Here is a 15,902-nt window from a genome sequence, read left to right as displayed (position 1 = left end):
TTTAACCTAATAGCATGTTTGCAATGTGCTATGTAAGTAGCGAATTCTTGTCCCATGTCTATTCAGAAGATGTCAAACACGTGACCTGGTACTGCCAACGTGGGATAATCATCGATAGCAGTTTTTTTTCCTGAGAGTCCGTTGTAACCTGGGAGACTTTGTGAGCAGAAAACATGAAGTCCTGTGATACCCAGGGTAGTTTCAGAAGCCCCATCCTCAGAGTGGCATACCTGCTAAAGCAGTTTTGACTGATAGACTTACTGCACATGTCTACTCAAAAACTGATCTCTCAGCTATGTAACCCTGATCTTGCTATCTGCAACATACTGCACTGAAGCATACTGGCCAGATAGTCCATCTGAGGCCTGAAGTCACTGTACCTGACATGGCTGTTGGTTAGAGTCTTGCTCCACAAGATCTTTGCTCAAAGCAGGAAAGCAACCCAAAAGACTTGGCCTCAGATAAGTTAGGTACCTGCAGAGGTGGCTTCAGTATTTGGTAAAGTGAGGTGCTGGAGTAGCAAACTGTGCTCTAGGGGTGGCTGCACCCCTGCTACCAGCCTCTATACCCCTTCCCCACCCACTTGTATGAGAAGACCATGCTGAAGAAGGCTCCAGGGAATTTTTTAAAGTCCGCGGAAAAGGTAAGAATCTCCTCCTCTCCCCCTCCGTGCTCAGAGTCAGTTCCTGTCCCTTCCACTTCCCCCTTTCCCTGCTCACTGCTGCTGCTTTTTCCATTGTCTCTGGGTCCGGGGTAAGTTTCAGAACTGCTTCTGCCCACTCCAGCTGGGCTGTGTGGGGGCTGGGCTCACCTGGCACAGCAATAGGGGCAGTGGTCCCCCGGAGCAGGTGCAGGGAGGGGGACCTCCCCTGCCTATTGCTGCTGCCATTGTCTGGCTGAGCTCAGCCCCTTCACAGCCTAGCTAGAATGGGCAGGAGTGGTTCTGAAGCTTCCTTCACCCTGGGACATTAGAAAAAGCAGCAGCAGCAGGTAGGGGAGGAGAGGGGAGGGGAGAGGACACGACTGAGTATGGAGAAGTAGGGAGGAAATCTTCACTTGCAATGGCAACATGTAGGGAGTGCACAGGGGGTGCACGTGCACCCCCTGAGAGCGCCAATGCACCCCCTGACGGCTGTGCTCGCCACTTAGGCAATGGGCAGGCGGGAACGCCAGTGTCCCTCCGCAAGCACCAGCCGATCGCTGCGCTCACTGCAGCTGCTTTTGGGAGTGGCTGTGGCCACTTCTGGGAGCGGCTACAGCAATCAGCCAGTGCTTGCTCCCAGAGGTGGCTGCAGTCGCCCCTGGAAGCGGCTGCAGTGAGCACGGCGATCGGCCGTTGTGGGCTTGCCCGCAGGGGCCCCTGCCTCCAGATCACAGGATCACCTGTAGGGGACCACCCCCCTCCGGACTACAGGAGTGCCCGCAGGGCCCCCGCCCCCTCTGGTCATTGGGACTGGTCACAGGGGGGGAATGTGCTCCCGCTGACTAAGGCGGCACCAGTCACCCATGCTCACTTGCTTTGGGAACTTTAAAAAAGTCCCCAGAGGTTCCTGAGGTGTGGTCCAGTCTGAAAAGGGGTTGCAACTGTACCACTGCATACTCTCTGGATTTGCCCCTGGGTGCTTGACATGGCAGGACCTAGTCCAGCCTTAGTATCAAAGATCCTCAAATACAAAATTAAAACAGACTCTCCTTTCTAATCCCTTATACTAGGTTCCACACAGATCATACAGGAATTCTGTTCTTTGAAATGTTGCCACTGTAGACCTATTCTTCCTTCACTGTTTTTTTAAATCCATGGACTTCAAATTGTGAGGGAAAAAAGGATGAGGTTACGTGATAATTCCTTTTCTTTATTACTCGCTTTGATCTGAAAACAAAATATTTCTTGTCATAACATTTAAGATATTGTCACTAGGCATCAGTCTACACTGTCTTGAAAAAATGCAAGATGTGCACATCATTTTCAAAGCTGTTGTTTTACAATCTGCAGACTTGGGTATTGTGAATGAACAACAGTGCGTTGTTCAACTAAAATATAAGCTGGTTTATGTAAATTGGTTCAAAATCCTGTGTAAATATTCTTTAAATAATTAATTCAGCAGTTAAAATAAATTGATAATCCAGGTCCAGAACAAGAAGGTCAGAAGGTTTGTGCCAGTTTGAATTAGATTTTTAAAAGCAATTTCTGTTAAACTGCAACTTCTTTGTAGGCAAGGATAGTTATGACTGCATGACTTTGCATTTTGAAGACTACTTTTTGAAAGCTGCAGCTGCTAGAGATTCATCTATCCCAATATGTGGCAAAATAATGTTTCACTTTCATTATTCATGCTGCTAGCCAAGAGAAAAGGGTACTGACTTTGGTCATCCTCCTGGTATTAATGTTGTATACCTTTACTGTTGATGAAAATAAATTTGGCTTCAGGTATTGTTTTTCTAGTCAGTGCTTTTTCTGCATTCAGATGTTTTGCGTGTATTTTATTATACTTTATACACTGCAAGGTAGACTTTCAAAAGAAGGGATTTTCAGTATGTTTGTATTCATCCTTTAGCCTCATACTAAAGAATATGGATTACTGTTTTTGTGCAGAGTGACTGGAATTGTAGACTAAGGAAAATATCAAATCTTAGAATTTCTGTAGTAGTATCTGTTTTGGAGTGATTAGGTCTGCAGGTTTATCACGGTAGCTTAAATACTTTATTGCCATTATGGGGATTGTGCTGCTGGTTGATACATAACTTCATAAAAATTGACTTACAGTTCTTTTTCCTTATACTACAGGTAAGGCTTTGTGATGCACAAGTTTGTTAAATACCAGAAGTAAAATAAGACATAATTTTTTTTTTTTATCCTAAGTTTGGAAGGCTGCTTGATTTATGTCATCCTATTCATAAAAAGTATCAGCTGGCTGTTACTAAAGTCTTTGGCAGCTACATGAATGCCATTGTTGTGACCACTGAAAAAATTGCAAGGAACTGCATTCGATTCCTAAAGGAGGAAAGAGTTGAGCCTGAAACATTTCTTGCTTTGGATTACCTTGATGTAAGTTTCCTTTTGTCAGCTTACGAGTTCAGTTCTAAACCATTAGTCGGCTATTATAAGGTTACATATGGTAAAATAGAAGAGCTATTATATACTTCATAAGGTTTTACATCACTGTAAAACTCCCAACTCCTCTGTTCTTTACATGACATATTTAAGATCATTTGATGTAATCCTTTCTATTCATTGCCCCCTTTATGTAACTTTTTTACATAGTTTTTTTTATGCAACTGTAAGCTACTAGAGAATTCTGATTTTATAAAGTATGTGAGCTAGACTTGAAAACTTCAGAGAAACCTACTATAAAGCCTTATTTTCAGCATTCTGTTTCATACCACCCATAGTTGGGCATTCTCTTCCTTCCCAGTTGGACATTTCATCTAGTTTATAGTTTCACTCCTGAAAAAAATAGAATACAAAAAAAAGCCGGTTATATCGTGAAATCTGTGGTCCCTTCTTGTATTGATTAATAAGATTTTTAAATAATAAATTGGAAACTGATTTAGACTGTACATCAAAGTATTGTATTGCATACTTCTAAAATTGTTTTAATAGATAAAACTCTTGCTTGTTTCGTACAAACACAAATTTTTTTTTATAATCTTAATGGAGTAAGCCACTAATTTAATGAACCATGATAATATAGGCAGAACACAGGGAGTTTTCTTAATTGACAATTAGTGTTCCAACCTAGGATATTCTAGAGCAGCTGCTACTGCTTGAGTTAGTCTTCTTGTAAGCTTAGCTAGGGAAATCCAGTTATCCTTCTCAATAAATTAAAAAAAAATACTTTGTCAGCTTCTGACTTCAGGTACCTTACTGCTTATTCCCTCTTCTCGCTTAGAATATTAGGCCACTGCTATTCAGGATGTTGGTGCCTCCTGCAGTAAACTACTACCACAGATGTCAGTACTTACTCATATCCTAAAACAATTTGTTCAGAGCCATATAATCCAAAGCTATCCTCAACCCTATTAGCCTGGCAGTGAAGTATTGCTTCTCTAAGTAAAGTACTCTAGATATACTTTGGTGCAACCTCCGATGTTAAAAAATGATATTTGGTCCATGGGGACTTTAATAAATTTGCCTGTGAATGTACCCTAAATTATATTGTTTACCTAATAACCAGGTTTATTTAAAGTACAGCTGCTGTAATAGAACTGTTTCCGAATCATTGTTCCTATTTTTGCCTTTCAGGTTTTAATGTAGAGATTGCTACTCTAGGCACCAATTCAGGAAGGCACAGCTGGATTTAAGCATGTTATTCCCTGCATACTTAAGTACTGATTGGGGATGCTTTTTGAGTGCTTGTGATTGCTTATGGGTAGAGTTCTAAAGTTACTGAAATGTATGTTAACAATGTAAACTTTTTTTTGGCTATCAGAAGGCATAGAGGTATTGACAGAAAATACCATTCAGGAAAATACGGATGTTTGTTTGATAGCTTCATTCATGTCATGTACTATATACCATCATGTTATTTGCATCAGTTTCAGCCAGTTCTGAAGACTGCCTGTTCACTTTTTTAGATTAAGCCAATCAATGAAAAGTTAAGGGAGTTAAAAGGATCTAAAATGATGATCGATGTTGTTCAAACTCCATTGGCTTCACTGAAAAAAGTGCTTCAGTTTGTATGTGGGAACAGCCTGGTCTGTGAAACTATTAAAGAAGCAAAACAAATAGCATTTGATGGACCTTTGAGGTTGAAAGTAAGAAGCTGAATTTTGTTTCATGTTTTTGTATCAAGGAAACTGAAAGTCCATATGATGTCAATTGTAATAATTTTTCCCATAAATATGCTACAAAATATTATTTAATTTAGTTAAACTGCTCTGCTCCACTCACTGTTGAAGAGGATTTATCTTTGTTTTGTGGGAGGGAGAAGTTTCTTAGAGAATTAGACAGAATTACAAAAATATATACCAAGGTTAAAATAACAACTTTCTAAGATATGAGGACTGACCAAAATTACAATCCCCAGCTGTGGGATTAATTTCCAGTATTTTATGACACTAATTTATTTTAAAATATTATTCACTACAAAACAGAGTAACAGTAATTTGCCTCTACAATATATCCTATATTATATTAGCCCAAGTAAATGTGTCATCCATGGAAGGTTTGCTTTTGATCTACTAGTTGCTAGGATGTTACAAATACACAATTTATAACCAAACTTAATGGCATTGTTCATTCAGAAAAATAAAGTATCTTTAATTTTCAGACAGTAGCTCTTGATGGAACTCTGTTTTTAAAATCTGGAGTGATTTCTGGAGGATCAAGTGATTTGAGATTTAAAGCTAGACGTTGGGATGAAAAAGACATTAATAAAATGAAAGAAAAGAGAGATAATTTGGCTAATGAACTAAAGGTAGGTCTGTTTGATAGGCAATTATAGTCTAATCAAAGCCAAAACATATTTAAAATCCTAGACTTGAAGATGACATGAGAAACTATTCAAATTTGGTTAGCTTTATAATAGCAACCATAGGTGATGTGTGCCTCCTGAGGCTTGGGGGGCACGGCGACATGGGATGAGCGGGGACTGTCTGCAGATGGCTATGGCAGTGCCGACCGGGGGGTGCAGGGAGTCCCCCCACAGCTGGACACTGAGCCTGAAAGTGCTGGTGGTGTGCCTGTAAGTGCCAGCAGCATTTCTCGGGGGCAGGGAGGGGGGGGCACTAGCACTTGGTCTGCCCCCCCTGCCTGTCTCCTAAGCCAAGAGCACTTGCTGGCAGGGGGTCACCAATGCTCTGCACTCCCTATGCATTGCCACTGATAGCAACTTAATTTATTTAATTCCTGATTTACTTATTCTTATTTTGAGAATGGGAGAAATGAGTGATAACTTGGTGGGGGAAGGTGCTAGACAAAGAAAAGTACCATTTTGGCAGGAGGGATATAGTAAAACTGCAGACTACACTATAGTTAGGATGGGGCCTACCAAATTTGTGGTTTTGCAATTTTCATGGAAACTGTGAATTTGTAAGTCCCTTGTGAAAAAGCTCAATCCCTGCGAAGAAGCATGGGGACCACAAAAAAAGCCCTAGTATCCTGAAGCATAGAGGGGAGAGTGAGGAGGAAGGGGAAAGATGTTCACAGCAGGGGGCCCCCATGCCTCTGATTGGCTGAGGGGTCATGGAAGTCCTGCCCCTCCCCAGAGATTGACCATAGCCATCTTTCAACCTCTGGGGAGGGGCGGAGCTTCCAAGGCCCCTTGGCCAATCAGTGACCTGCTGCACTGCACTGCAGAAATGGTGCCTGACACCACACAACAGGACACGAAATCGGGAGGCAGTCGCCCTGAATTAGGTAGGCCCCTAACTACAGCATGTCATGCTAACCCCTATATCATCCCATAAAATGAAGATCAGCTTATATCCTTCATCTATTTCTAACGCATAGTAACACACTGTGCTTCTCTATTATTATTTACTGGGTAGTTCACACGTTCTGGGGAACCTAACCATGCTTCGTATTAGTGTGGATTAGCTGTGTAACAGCTAGGTCTGCTAGAGGAGTTGTGATCTGGTAAAATCACTACCATCACAGAAGATAACATAACTTATCACAGAGGTGTCAAAGGTATGGCCCAGAGTGTAGGTTCAGCTTGTGGAGCCATTCTGTGAGGCCCTCTGGGCTACTGTGAGACCACTGGAGGTTGAGGGGAGCATGACCAAGTTAGAAGGGTAGTGGCCTGCTGCAGAATCTGGACCCCAGTGAACATGGTGACCAGGTGCAGGAGGCACACAAGAGCTGATACAGCCCCGGTTGCCTTCCAGCTCCTTTGCTCATTGCCACTTCTGCAGCCCTACCTTGCCTGGGATGTAAGGTGAGTTTGACCCCCTTGACTTAACACAACTGTATCTTTAGCACAGACTGGGACTGTAATCAAGATCAGAGTGATTTTTTTTAAGCCTTTGAATTTAAGAATACAGCAGTATATTTGCAGATAACTTGACTTCTTTTTTTAAATTTTGCTTTACTACTATTTCCTCCTGTTTTAACCTTTTCTAGGAATTGATGAAGATCAGACGTAAGGAGACAGATTTGAAGCAGTTGCAGGCTCAGTGCCAAGGAACTCAGACTCGGCTCAAATATTCACAAAGTGAATTAGAGATTCTTAAAAAGAAACAGCTTGCTAATTTCTATAAGGTAATATAAAAACAACCAACCATTAGTTTTTCTTAAGTGTTGATACATTTATTTCTTATACATATTTTAGCTATGATCCTACTTTCCTATGATCATCTAGGATATAATGATTACATGTTTAGCACATACTACTTTATATTTACTGATATGTATACTTTTAAATTATGACAGTTAATAAAATTAGAGAACAAGATAAGGTACTTGGTTAAATCAAGGCACCTTTTTTCAGTGTAATCAGATTTTTTTATATGTGCTTGACAGTTATATAAAAGTTATCTCTATTTTAGTAACCCCAATATGTCTGCAAATCAAGTCTTACTGATACATTTACTTTCTTATCTTACATTTACTTTCATCTCTTAAAACTGTGACAGCTAAATCAATAATGTGTTTTCAGAAGAAAAAGTTTTAATTTCTTAACTCAGAAAAAGATAAATTTTCAGTGTCAGTGCATCCCTGTACATGTAAAAAGTCATCCATACTGTTTAGGGAAGTAATTATCTTCCCCCTTTATATTTAGGAAAAGTCTAAACTGGAAAGTGAATTAGTAAATATCAAATCAGAATGTGCTATGCTAAATGAAGGACTTGCACAAAGAGTAAGGAAAATGGAAGAGTTTCAGAAGAAAATAAATGAGGTAACACTTTCTGTCATGTTCATGATCATTTATACAGTTGGAGATGGCTTATGGCAGCTCCCTGCATTTACTGTGGCTATAACTATGGTTCATATAGTTTTAAAGCTGTTTTGTAGAGTTACAATTTAGTTATGTTCCAAATCCAAGTTCTTCAGAAAGAGCACCTACCATTCTATATTCCTTAGATGTGAGATGAGTCTAAAATGGAAACAAAAAAGTTCTACTGTTGTATTTACAAACATCTGCATTTTAACTGTGCTTAACTTCAAAAACTGAATGGAATTTTTCAGTCCCAAATTACTTAGTGGGCATTAAAAAAAGCAAATTTAAAGTGTCAAGTGCAAGACCCTCCAACTTTTCTCATAGCCATAGAAAAGTCTGCATTTTATGGATGTGTCTTCCTTTATACTGTCAGGGACAACAACATATGATTTTTCCTCATGCTGCATTTGCTCCGTGTTATTGCCTGTTGTAAACTAGAGTCGGTCTTAAGCTGTTTAATGTAGGATAGGATTAGGAAGTGCAGTGATACATTGGTCCAATATCGAATTGGTACCAATATGAAGAAAATTGCCCATGTCAGATATCGGCCCTATGGGGCTAATCATTTGGCTGATAAGTGCCCGTGCTGTACAGAGCCATGGAGAGCTGCCTCCAGCTGGTAAAGTTGGAAGGGAAGGGGCTTGGGGCGCAGATCAACCCCCCTCGATGAGGGAGAGGGTAGGAGCAGGGACAGGCACTGCCCTGCCAGGGCAGGGAAGGTAGGTGGCATGGGACAGAGCAATGGCTCATGGGGTGAGGCGGACTCCTGCCATTGCTTGCGCCGAGGGAGGGGGAGGGGGGGCATGTATGCCCCCAGATCTGCGTGGGGGGGGCAAGTGGCAGCTGCGGGGTGGGGCCGGCACTGCGTGGGGCTCTTCTTACCTGGGGCTGGGCTCAGAGTGGGCTCCGGTGGTACTGGGAGAAGGCTGCAGCCACTCCAGATTTCACCACAGCTCCACTCACAGCCCCACACCACCACCCAGCGCAGCCCCAGCTGAACGCCTCGCCTCCACCCAAGCACCGGAAAAAGCTGGGGCTGCAGCGGGTGGCAGCATGGGGCTGCGAGTGGAGCTGTGGCGAAATTCTCCCAGGGTACAAGCAGCAGCAGGAGCTGCCTCCACCCCATGAGCTGCAGCCCCATCCCATACTGCCTCCACTGCCCAGGCTGGGCAGCGCTTACCCTTGCCCCTTCCTCACCACGGAGGCATTGATCTGCTCCCCCATATCCCTTCCCTTCTCCCTCTCCTTCCACCACACCAGACTTACCACCTGATGGCAGATGTATTGGATATCGGATTAGTATTGGATGATATGTCTCCTTAAATATCAGCTATTGGTATCAGCCCCCAAAATCTCTATTGATGCACCCCTAGAATAGTATAGATTCTAGATTTTAGACAGACTACAAAAGTGGGCAGACGAGAATAGGATGGGGTTCAATGTAGCCAAATGCAGGGTGCTGCACCTTGGGAGAAGGAATCCACAGCATACATACAGGCTGGGGAGTTCCCTTCTTGAAAGCACAAAGGCAGGAAGGGATCTCGGAGTCATTATTGACTCCAAGATGAAAATGAGCTGCCAATGCCAGACTGTAGCCAGCAAGGCCAGCCATACCTTGTCATGCATCCAAAGGTGCATCTCAAGCCAGTCCAGAGAAGTGATACTCCCCCTCTATGCGACTTTGGTCAGGCCGCAGTTGGAGTACTGTGTCCAGTACTGGGCACCACACTTCAAAAGGGATGTGGCCAGCCTGGAAAGGGTTCAGAGGAGGGCCACCCACTTGGTGAGAGGGCAGCAGGACAGGACCTATGAGGAGAGACTGAAGGACCTGAACCTGTTTAGCCTTAGCAAGAGGAGGCTGAGGGGGGACCTGGTGGCTGCCTGCAAGCTCATCAGGGGAGATCAAGAGCAAATAGGCAGAGCTCTTTTCTCCCCAGCACCACCTGGGGTGACGAACAGTGGTCATAAGCTGATGGAGAATAGGTTTAGGTTGGAGATCAGAAGGCAATATTTTACAGTTAGGGTGGCCAAAATCTGGAACCAACTTCCCAGGGAAGGGTCCTCACCCCTACCTTGGGCATATTCAAGAGGAGGTTGGACGATCACCTGTCTGGGGTCTTGTGAACCCAGCATTCATTCCTGCCTGTTGCAGGGGGTCAGGCTAGATGATCTGTTCTGGTCCCTCCTGACCCTAGCTACTATGATACTATGAGATCTGTATATGTATTTGCTTGATCATAGTTCAGTTAAGAGAAAAACAGGCAAAGGAAATGATCAGGTGAGAGAATGTCACAAGGGGTGAACCATTTTAAAAAACTCAAGAAAGATGCATTGAAAAAGCTAGGGTAAAGGTTGCAAAGTTACCTTGAGTATATTTAGCGTTTGATGATAGACGAGACTAATTTTAGACAAGGTGTAGTTTAGAAAGGGAATAAGAATATGCAAATGAATAGTACATAGAGTAGCACCTTTTAGGAACATATTTAACATTTTACCTTATTTAGTAAGCTTTTGGGTATTTTACACAATAGAATATAAAATCTGGATCCAGTGTGGAATTTTTGCCCTTTGTTCTTAAACTATAGTTCTTGCTCAGTTACCCACTTAGCCATTTAGTAACTTAGATTTTGAAACCTAAGTAAAAAGGTCCTTTTCCTAAGGGTCTGGCCACCTGTTAGAGGGTTGTTAAGAATTTTGGATTTAGAAATTTTAAATTGCTTTCAAATATAAAAAGATTCTTATGCCTTTAGATAAGTATTCTAATATTATAAGGGCCTAAGTAGGTTTGCCTGTCTGTATGTCTGTAATGCTTTATTCGCACTCTGATTGGCTGTCTCGGCAGCCAATCAGAGTGCCCTACACAGATAGAGACAGACAATGTAGTGCCGCCATGACAGTGGAGACAGAGGGGAGCAGAGCAGAGCTGGCCTTGCCCCCTTCCCCTATTCCTTGGCAGTAATTATAGTAAACTATAATTATGGTTAACTATAATTAGTTTACTAATTATACATGAGGCAAAGGGGGATGATGGGGACTGGAGTGCTGCCATAACAGAGGTGATGGAGCAGGGGGGCAAGGCCAGCAGCGCTAGATCTGCTCCTTGGAGCCAGGGGCCAGCGCCACTCCCCACCAACAACAGCCAGCAGGGAGGGGAGGCAGCGGGGAACAGGGGAGGGAGAGGAGCGGGGCCTACTGGTGGCTGTGCCCCGCTGCCACCATGAACACCACCGTGGTCACAGGCCCTGGCTGTGGCCCAAAGCGGCAGTGGGGGGAGGTGGGGAATGCCCCGGCCCCAGCCCGAAGCAGTGGAGGGGGAAGGTGGGAAACGGCCCTGGACCTGGCCCAAAGCAGCAGGGGGGAGGCAGGGAATGGCCCAGGCCCCGGCCCAAGTCCAAAGTGGTGGGTGGGGAGGCAGGGAGAGGGCCTGGCCCTGGCCCCAGGGGGGGGAGGCGGAGAACAGCCCCAGCCCCAGGGGGGAGGGACACAGGCCTCTCTCCCCATTGACCCCCACGCCCCTGGTCATTCATGAAGTATTTTATGAATGAATAGAAATTAATTCATATATGCTTAGAAGTTTTTTAAAATTTGCCTCTACCAATGAAGCCAGTTATGATTCTCATGAACTAATTATACAGAGTTTGAAAGCTGAAGTATACTTCTTACCAAAAGCACATTTTCCAAGCATGTTTTGCAATTTCCTGTCTAAATAAAGTACTTCTTGCTTTTGCAGCAACAGAAACTACAAATTGGGAATTAATTTCCAAAGAACAGTATAATTGATTGAATGCTGTTAAATAAACCTGGATATTAATATATTTATAAATGACAATATGTTTGACATTTTATGTAACTTATTTACTACTTTTTGTCAGATCTCACCAAGTTTTCTTACAGAAATCTAGATCTGGTTGTTTTGGATGTCTTTTCAAACTTAGTCTTCTGCTAGATCCAGAATAGTTCTGTATTAATATGTATCCATTTCCCTGTTAAACTGTCATTCTTCTAATTTACAGTCTGATTATTCATTTTAGGACATATTTGTATTGCTGCTTCAGTCATTATCCATTTTTCATTAGGAGACACATTGTTCTTTTTTTTTATTGGTATGGAGGAGACTGTGGTGGTGGTCTCTCTCAGCATAGGTCCATTGCAGAGACAACAACACTTCTGGATTCTTTGCAGGGGACCCAGTGACGCAGAGCTTTACTCTACAGAGGAGCTTAGTAGCAGGAAAAGACTAGGATGATCAAGGAACTGTGCATGCTGGCCAGCCTTATGTTTTTACCACATAGAGTGAGAGCCACAGCTGAGAGATGTATGGTTAATATTTCAGTCTATTGATGGGAGTAATCAGTGGAATGACCCTGCTCATTCCCTGGCAAAAATGGGTAAAATAGAGATTCCTCTCCTCATTTATCCCACGAAGGTTTCATCCACTGTTTGATTTTTTGGATGTGATAACCACTTTGAAACTCTTTAATGCAAGTACATTTTTTCCTGGCAACTTAAAACATGTTGCTTATTAAAAGTTCTTGAAAAAGCTAGACTGTAATATCAAATACAATTTCTAAAATAATATTTTGTATTCATGAGCTACAAAACAGTTTAATTATTTGTTTGTTTAAAGGTTGAAGATAGTATATTCCAGGAGTTCTGTGAAGAGATTGGGGTAGAAAATATACGTGTGTATGAGCAAGAGCATGTGAAACAGCAGGAGGAAATCGATAGGAAAAGGTGGTAGTATAACTGAAGTATAAACTAATAGGGATAGGTGTTATCACACAATTAAGTGGGTAACTTAGAAATTTCAGTTATCAGAAGAGACCTCACAAAGGCTTAAGGGAATGCAAAATGTCATGTTATCTCCATTTTCTCTGTTATAATTTATGTAAGAAATCCAGTAAAATGATTACATGCTTATTGCTGGGAGATGTCAGGACTGTCTCTGTCTAAACTGCCAACACAATTGTAATGTGTCTGTCCATAATGGAATTTCACAACAAACTGAATGATGAGAATAAGTTTGTAATACAGTGGTGCTGATAATATTACAATAGCACCTATATGTAACAACAAGGAAAAATAGTGTTCTTAAAACTACACTGAGAAATGATTCTTACACATATGTGAAAAGTGAACATTTAAATAAGGTTATACTTCTAAAATGAAAACTGAATGTTAGGTGAGAGAGTTCTGTGTGAAAAAAATGGAGATTTTCAAACAAATAGCAGTGGGAAATCTATTCACAAATTTATTTAAGAAAAGACAGGCTTCTTTCTGAAAGAGGAGTCAGAGGCATTAGACACTGCTGTTTTGTTCTTAGCTTTCATCTCAGAGAAATGGAACATGGGAGGTGAGGATGGGTTTAATAAATCCGGTGACAGAACAATGAAAGAAGAATTTATATATAAATCAGCTCAGGTTGATCATGGCTATATACCTTAATGCACCTTGTACTAAGTGCGATAAACTCTACTTTTCTGATGGGCAAAATATTCTGGTCACATGGCATTTGTCAACTTTGTGGATATTGCACCCTGGATTAGTGGATTTCTCTTTTCTTTCCAGTGTTGTCCCAAATCATAATGTCATGTTATTTGTCTAGACTGGAATTTGAAAACCAGAAGACACGATTGAGCATTCAGCTTGAATTTAGTCGTGGTCAGCTTCAGAAACAGATTAACAAAATCAGTGCATTGAAAGAGGCAGTTCATAAAGATGAGGCTGAGATTGTCAACCTGAAGAAGGTAATTATAACCTAGAACAATATTGTGTGTTAGGGTAGAGGAGGAGGATGGAATATAGAGAATCACAATTTTAAATGAAATGATTGATTCTATTTGTCATTCCTTCTAAATATTCAGTACTGAATCATAAATATTAAAAATGCTGCATACTCTTATTTTAACATTGTAACTACGTTAATATAACAGTATAAGATATTTGAACTCCTCAAAACTAGAGAAATCCGGATATGTAGAGATAAGACCAATGATAGCTTTGTCATCTTGTCTGTACACACAAGATAAGGCTGTAGAAAAACATAGTTAAAATCTTTTAATCAGTCTATAGGTTTTGAAGGTATTTTGAAAGTTTTATAAGTAATTAATATTGAACATTATTATGGTTCTCCTTATGTTCAAAGCACTTTACAAATATTAACTAGTCAACTTAAAATAATTTAAGCATAACTCAACATAAAAAATGGTTTATATCTTGGTTATGTAATATATTTATATGAAATAGCTTTTGAAGCTGACCAGATGTATAGAATGTACAAAGAGTTGTAGTTGGTTTTCCTTAAAATTCATCCTTAAAATCCTCTGGAGCTTTAACTCCTTAGAAAAAAAAGGAGCACATGGAGTAATAGAAAAGTTAAACATTTGTGTATAGTTAACACTACTTTAAAAACCTAAAATCAAATGCCAAAATGTATAGGTATTTAGAATTTATTTTATTACTTGCCTGTCAAGAATGGTGGGGGACAAGGGGGCGGGGATGGAGTGCTGCCACCTAATGCCCCATGCTGCTGCTCTTCTGCTTCCTGCAGGGAGTGGGGTGGGGGAGTCGGGGCCATCACTGCTGGCCTCGGCTCCCCCACCCTCCGTCTGTCCTTGTCACAGCTTCGGAATCATGGAGGTGCTCCCCCACTCTTGGAGCACTCTGATTGGCTGTTTCCATCAGCCAGTCAGAGTGCGAATAAAGTGTTATGGACAGACAGACAGACGTAGGCTTTTATAATATTAGAGTAGTGATTGAGGCACTGGTAGGCTTCCAAATTGCTTTAAAATTGTAAATACATCAATTGAACATTGTGTTCAATTGATACCTGTCAGCTGATAGTGCCATTTCATTTTAATCATGGATTTCGGGGGTTTTATCAGAGAATTTGCAATTTTTATTGGAGAAAACCAGGATCCCTCATATCATATAAACTTGTTTCATACTGAGAATGATTTCATGTACCTGTGTATTTTTTCCATCTTTCTATTGTCTAATATAGTTATATATAATATATTATTATAATACATAGAAAAGCTGTTTGAAGGTATGAAAAATATTTAGCACTAGATTCAACAAGATACTGAAACACAACTGTTTTTTCTTATTTAAGTGTATATTCACTGCAACTGAATTTGAAGATAAATTTAGTGACTTACCTATTACTGTTGCAACCTTGTAACAGAGTTTCCTTTTTAGAATTCATAATAGGCATTCCAGTGGGAACTCTACTTGTCCTGGACAAGCCTGAGTAAATGGGACAGTTTGTACAGGAGAGGTTCCCATGTGAGCTGAGAACAGGATGGTGAGGTATTATTGAAGAGAAGGACAGTAATCCATATAGTGTACAGTCAGTGTCATTTCAAAGGTAGCTATGCCCCTAGTTGTACAACATCCCAGTACTTACAATGGATAGGGCTGGCTGTGCAGGTTTTACACAGTATGTTTTGTTCTCAGTACCTTCCAGGTATAATGGGCTGTAATGTACTGTAATACAATGGAACAGTCTTTCATTTTGACTTCCTCTTTCTGTGTAGTAGCTAATAGGGGCAAATTAGATTTTCTTGATAAAAGTCTATATAAAGATACAAAAATATTTGTATTTCTTATGCAGGATGAAGAAAAATGTCTACTAATGGTGAATGAAGTAATGGAAGAACAGCAGCACCTTAAGGATAGATTAATGACCCAAAAATCTGAGGTTACAAAAGCACAAAGTGAAATTGAGGAAGCCAGGAAGATATTACTAGCTCTTAATAAGTAATTACTAATTGTGCTTACTAACAGGGATTAGTTTGGTTAATACAAAAAGAGGTCTTGACTTTAAATGCCTGAACTTCTTGTGCTTGTGCTTTTTGGGAGCCTTTAGAAACATGAGAATTGCTATTTCTTTGATCAGATCCCAGGTCCCAATAGTCCAGTGTCCTATCTCCCAACAGCAGCTGCCACTTCAGAACATTAGCACCAAGTGCTCCCCTTGAATGGATAGTGTAGACTACAGTGGTAAAATCCCTCTTAATT

General features: G+C 41.2%; 1 protein-coding gene across 1 annotated transcript in view; it reads left to right on the top strand.

Annotated features, from left to right (window-relative positions):
* The window catches only part of SMC1B (structural maintenance of chromosomes 1B), a 63,344-nt gene that overhangs the window by 32,599 nt on the left and 14,843 nt on the right, over positions 1 to 15,902 (top strand). The window contains exons 10-17 of the mRNA XM_014606379.3: positions 2,861 to 3,046; positions 4,576 to 4,755; positions 5,271 to 5,417; positions 7,064 to 7,201; positions 7,722 to 7,838; positions 12,508 to 12,614; positions 13,486 to 13,627; positions 15,496 to 15,641. Coding sequence (XP_014461865.2) covers positions 2,861 to 3,046; positions 4,576 to 4,755; positions 5,271 to 5,417; positions 7,064 to 7,201; positions 7,722 to 7,838; positions 12,508 to 12,614; positions 13,486 to 13,627; positions 15,496 to 15,641 — 1,163 coding nt within the window. The remainder of the gene's footprint in view (positions 1 to 2,860; positions 3,047 to 4,575; positions 4,756 to 5,270; positions 5,418 to 7,063; positions 7,202 to 7,721; positions 7,839 to 12,507; positions 12,615 to 13,485; positions 13,628 to 15,495; positions 15,642 to 15,902) is intronic.

This window comes from Alligator mississippiensis, chromosome 4, assembly GCF_030867095.1.
Source record: "Alligator mississippiensis isolate rAllMis1 chromosome 4, rAllMis1, whole genome shotgun sequence".
In the NCBI taxonomy this organism is placed as follows: Eukaryota; Metazoa; Chordata; order Crocodylia; family Alligatoridae; genus Alligator; species Alligator mississippiensis.
Note: the sequence above shows the minus strand (reverse complement) of the source record. Positions and strands in the feature narration are given on the sequence as shown.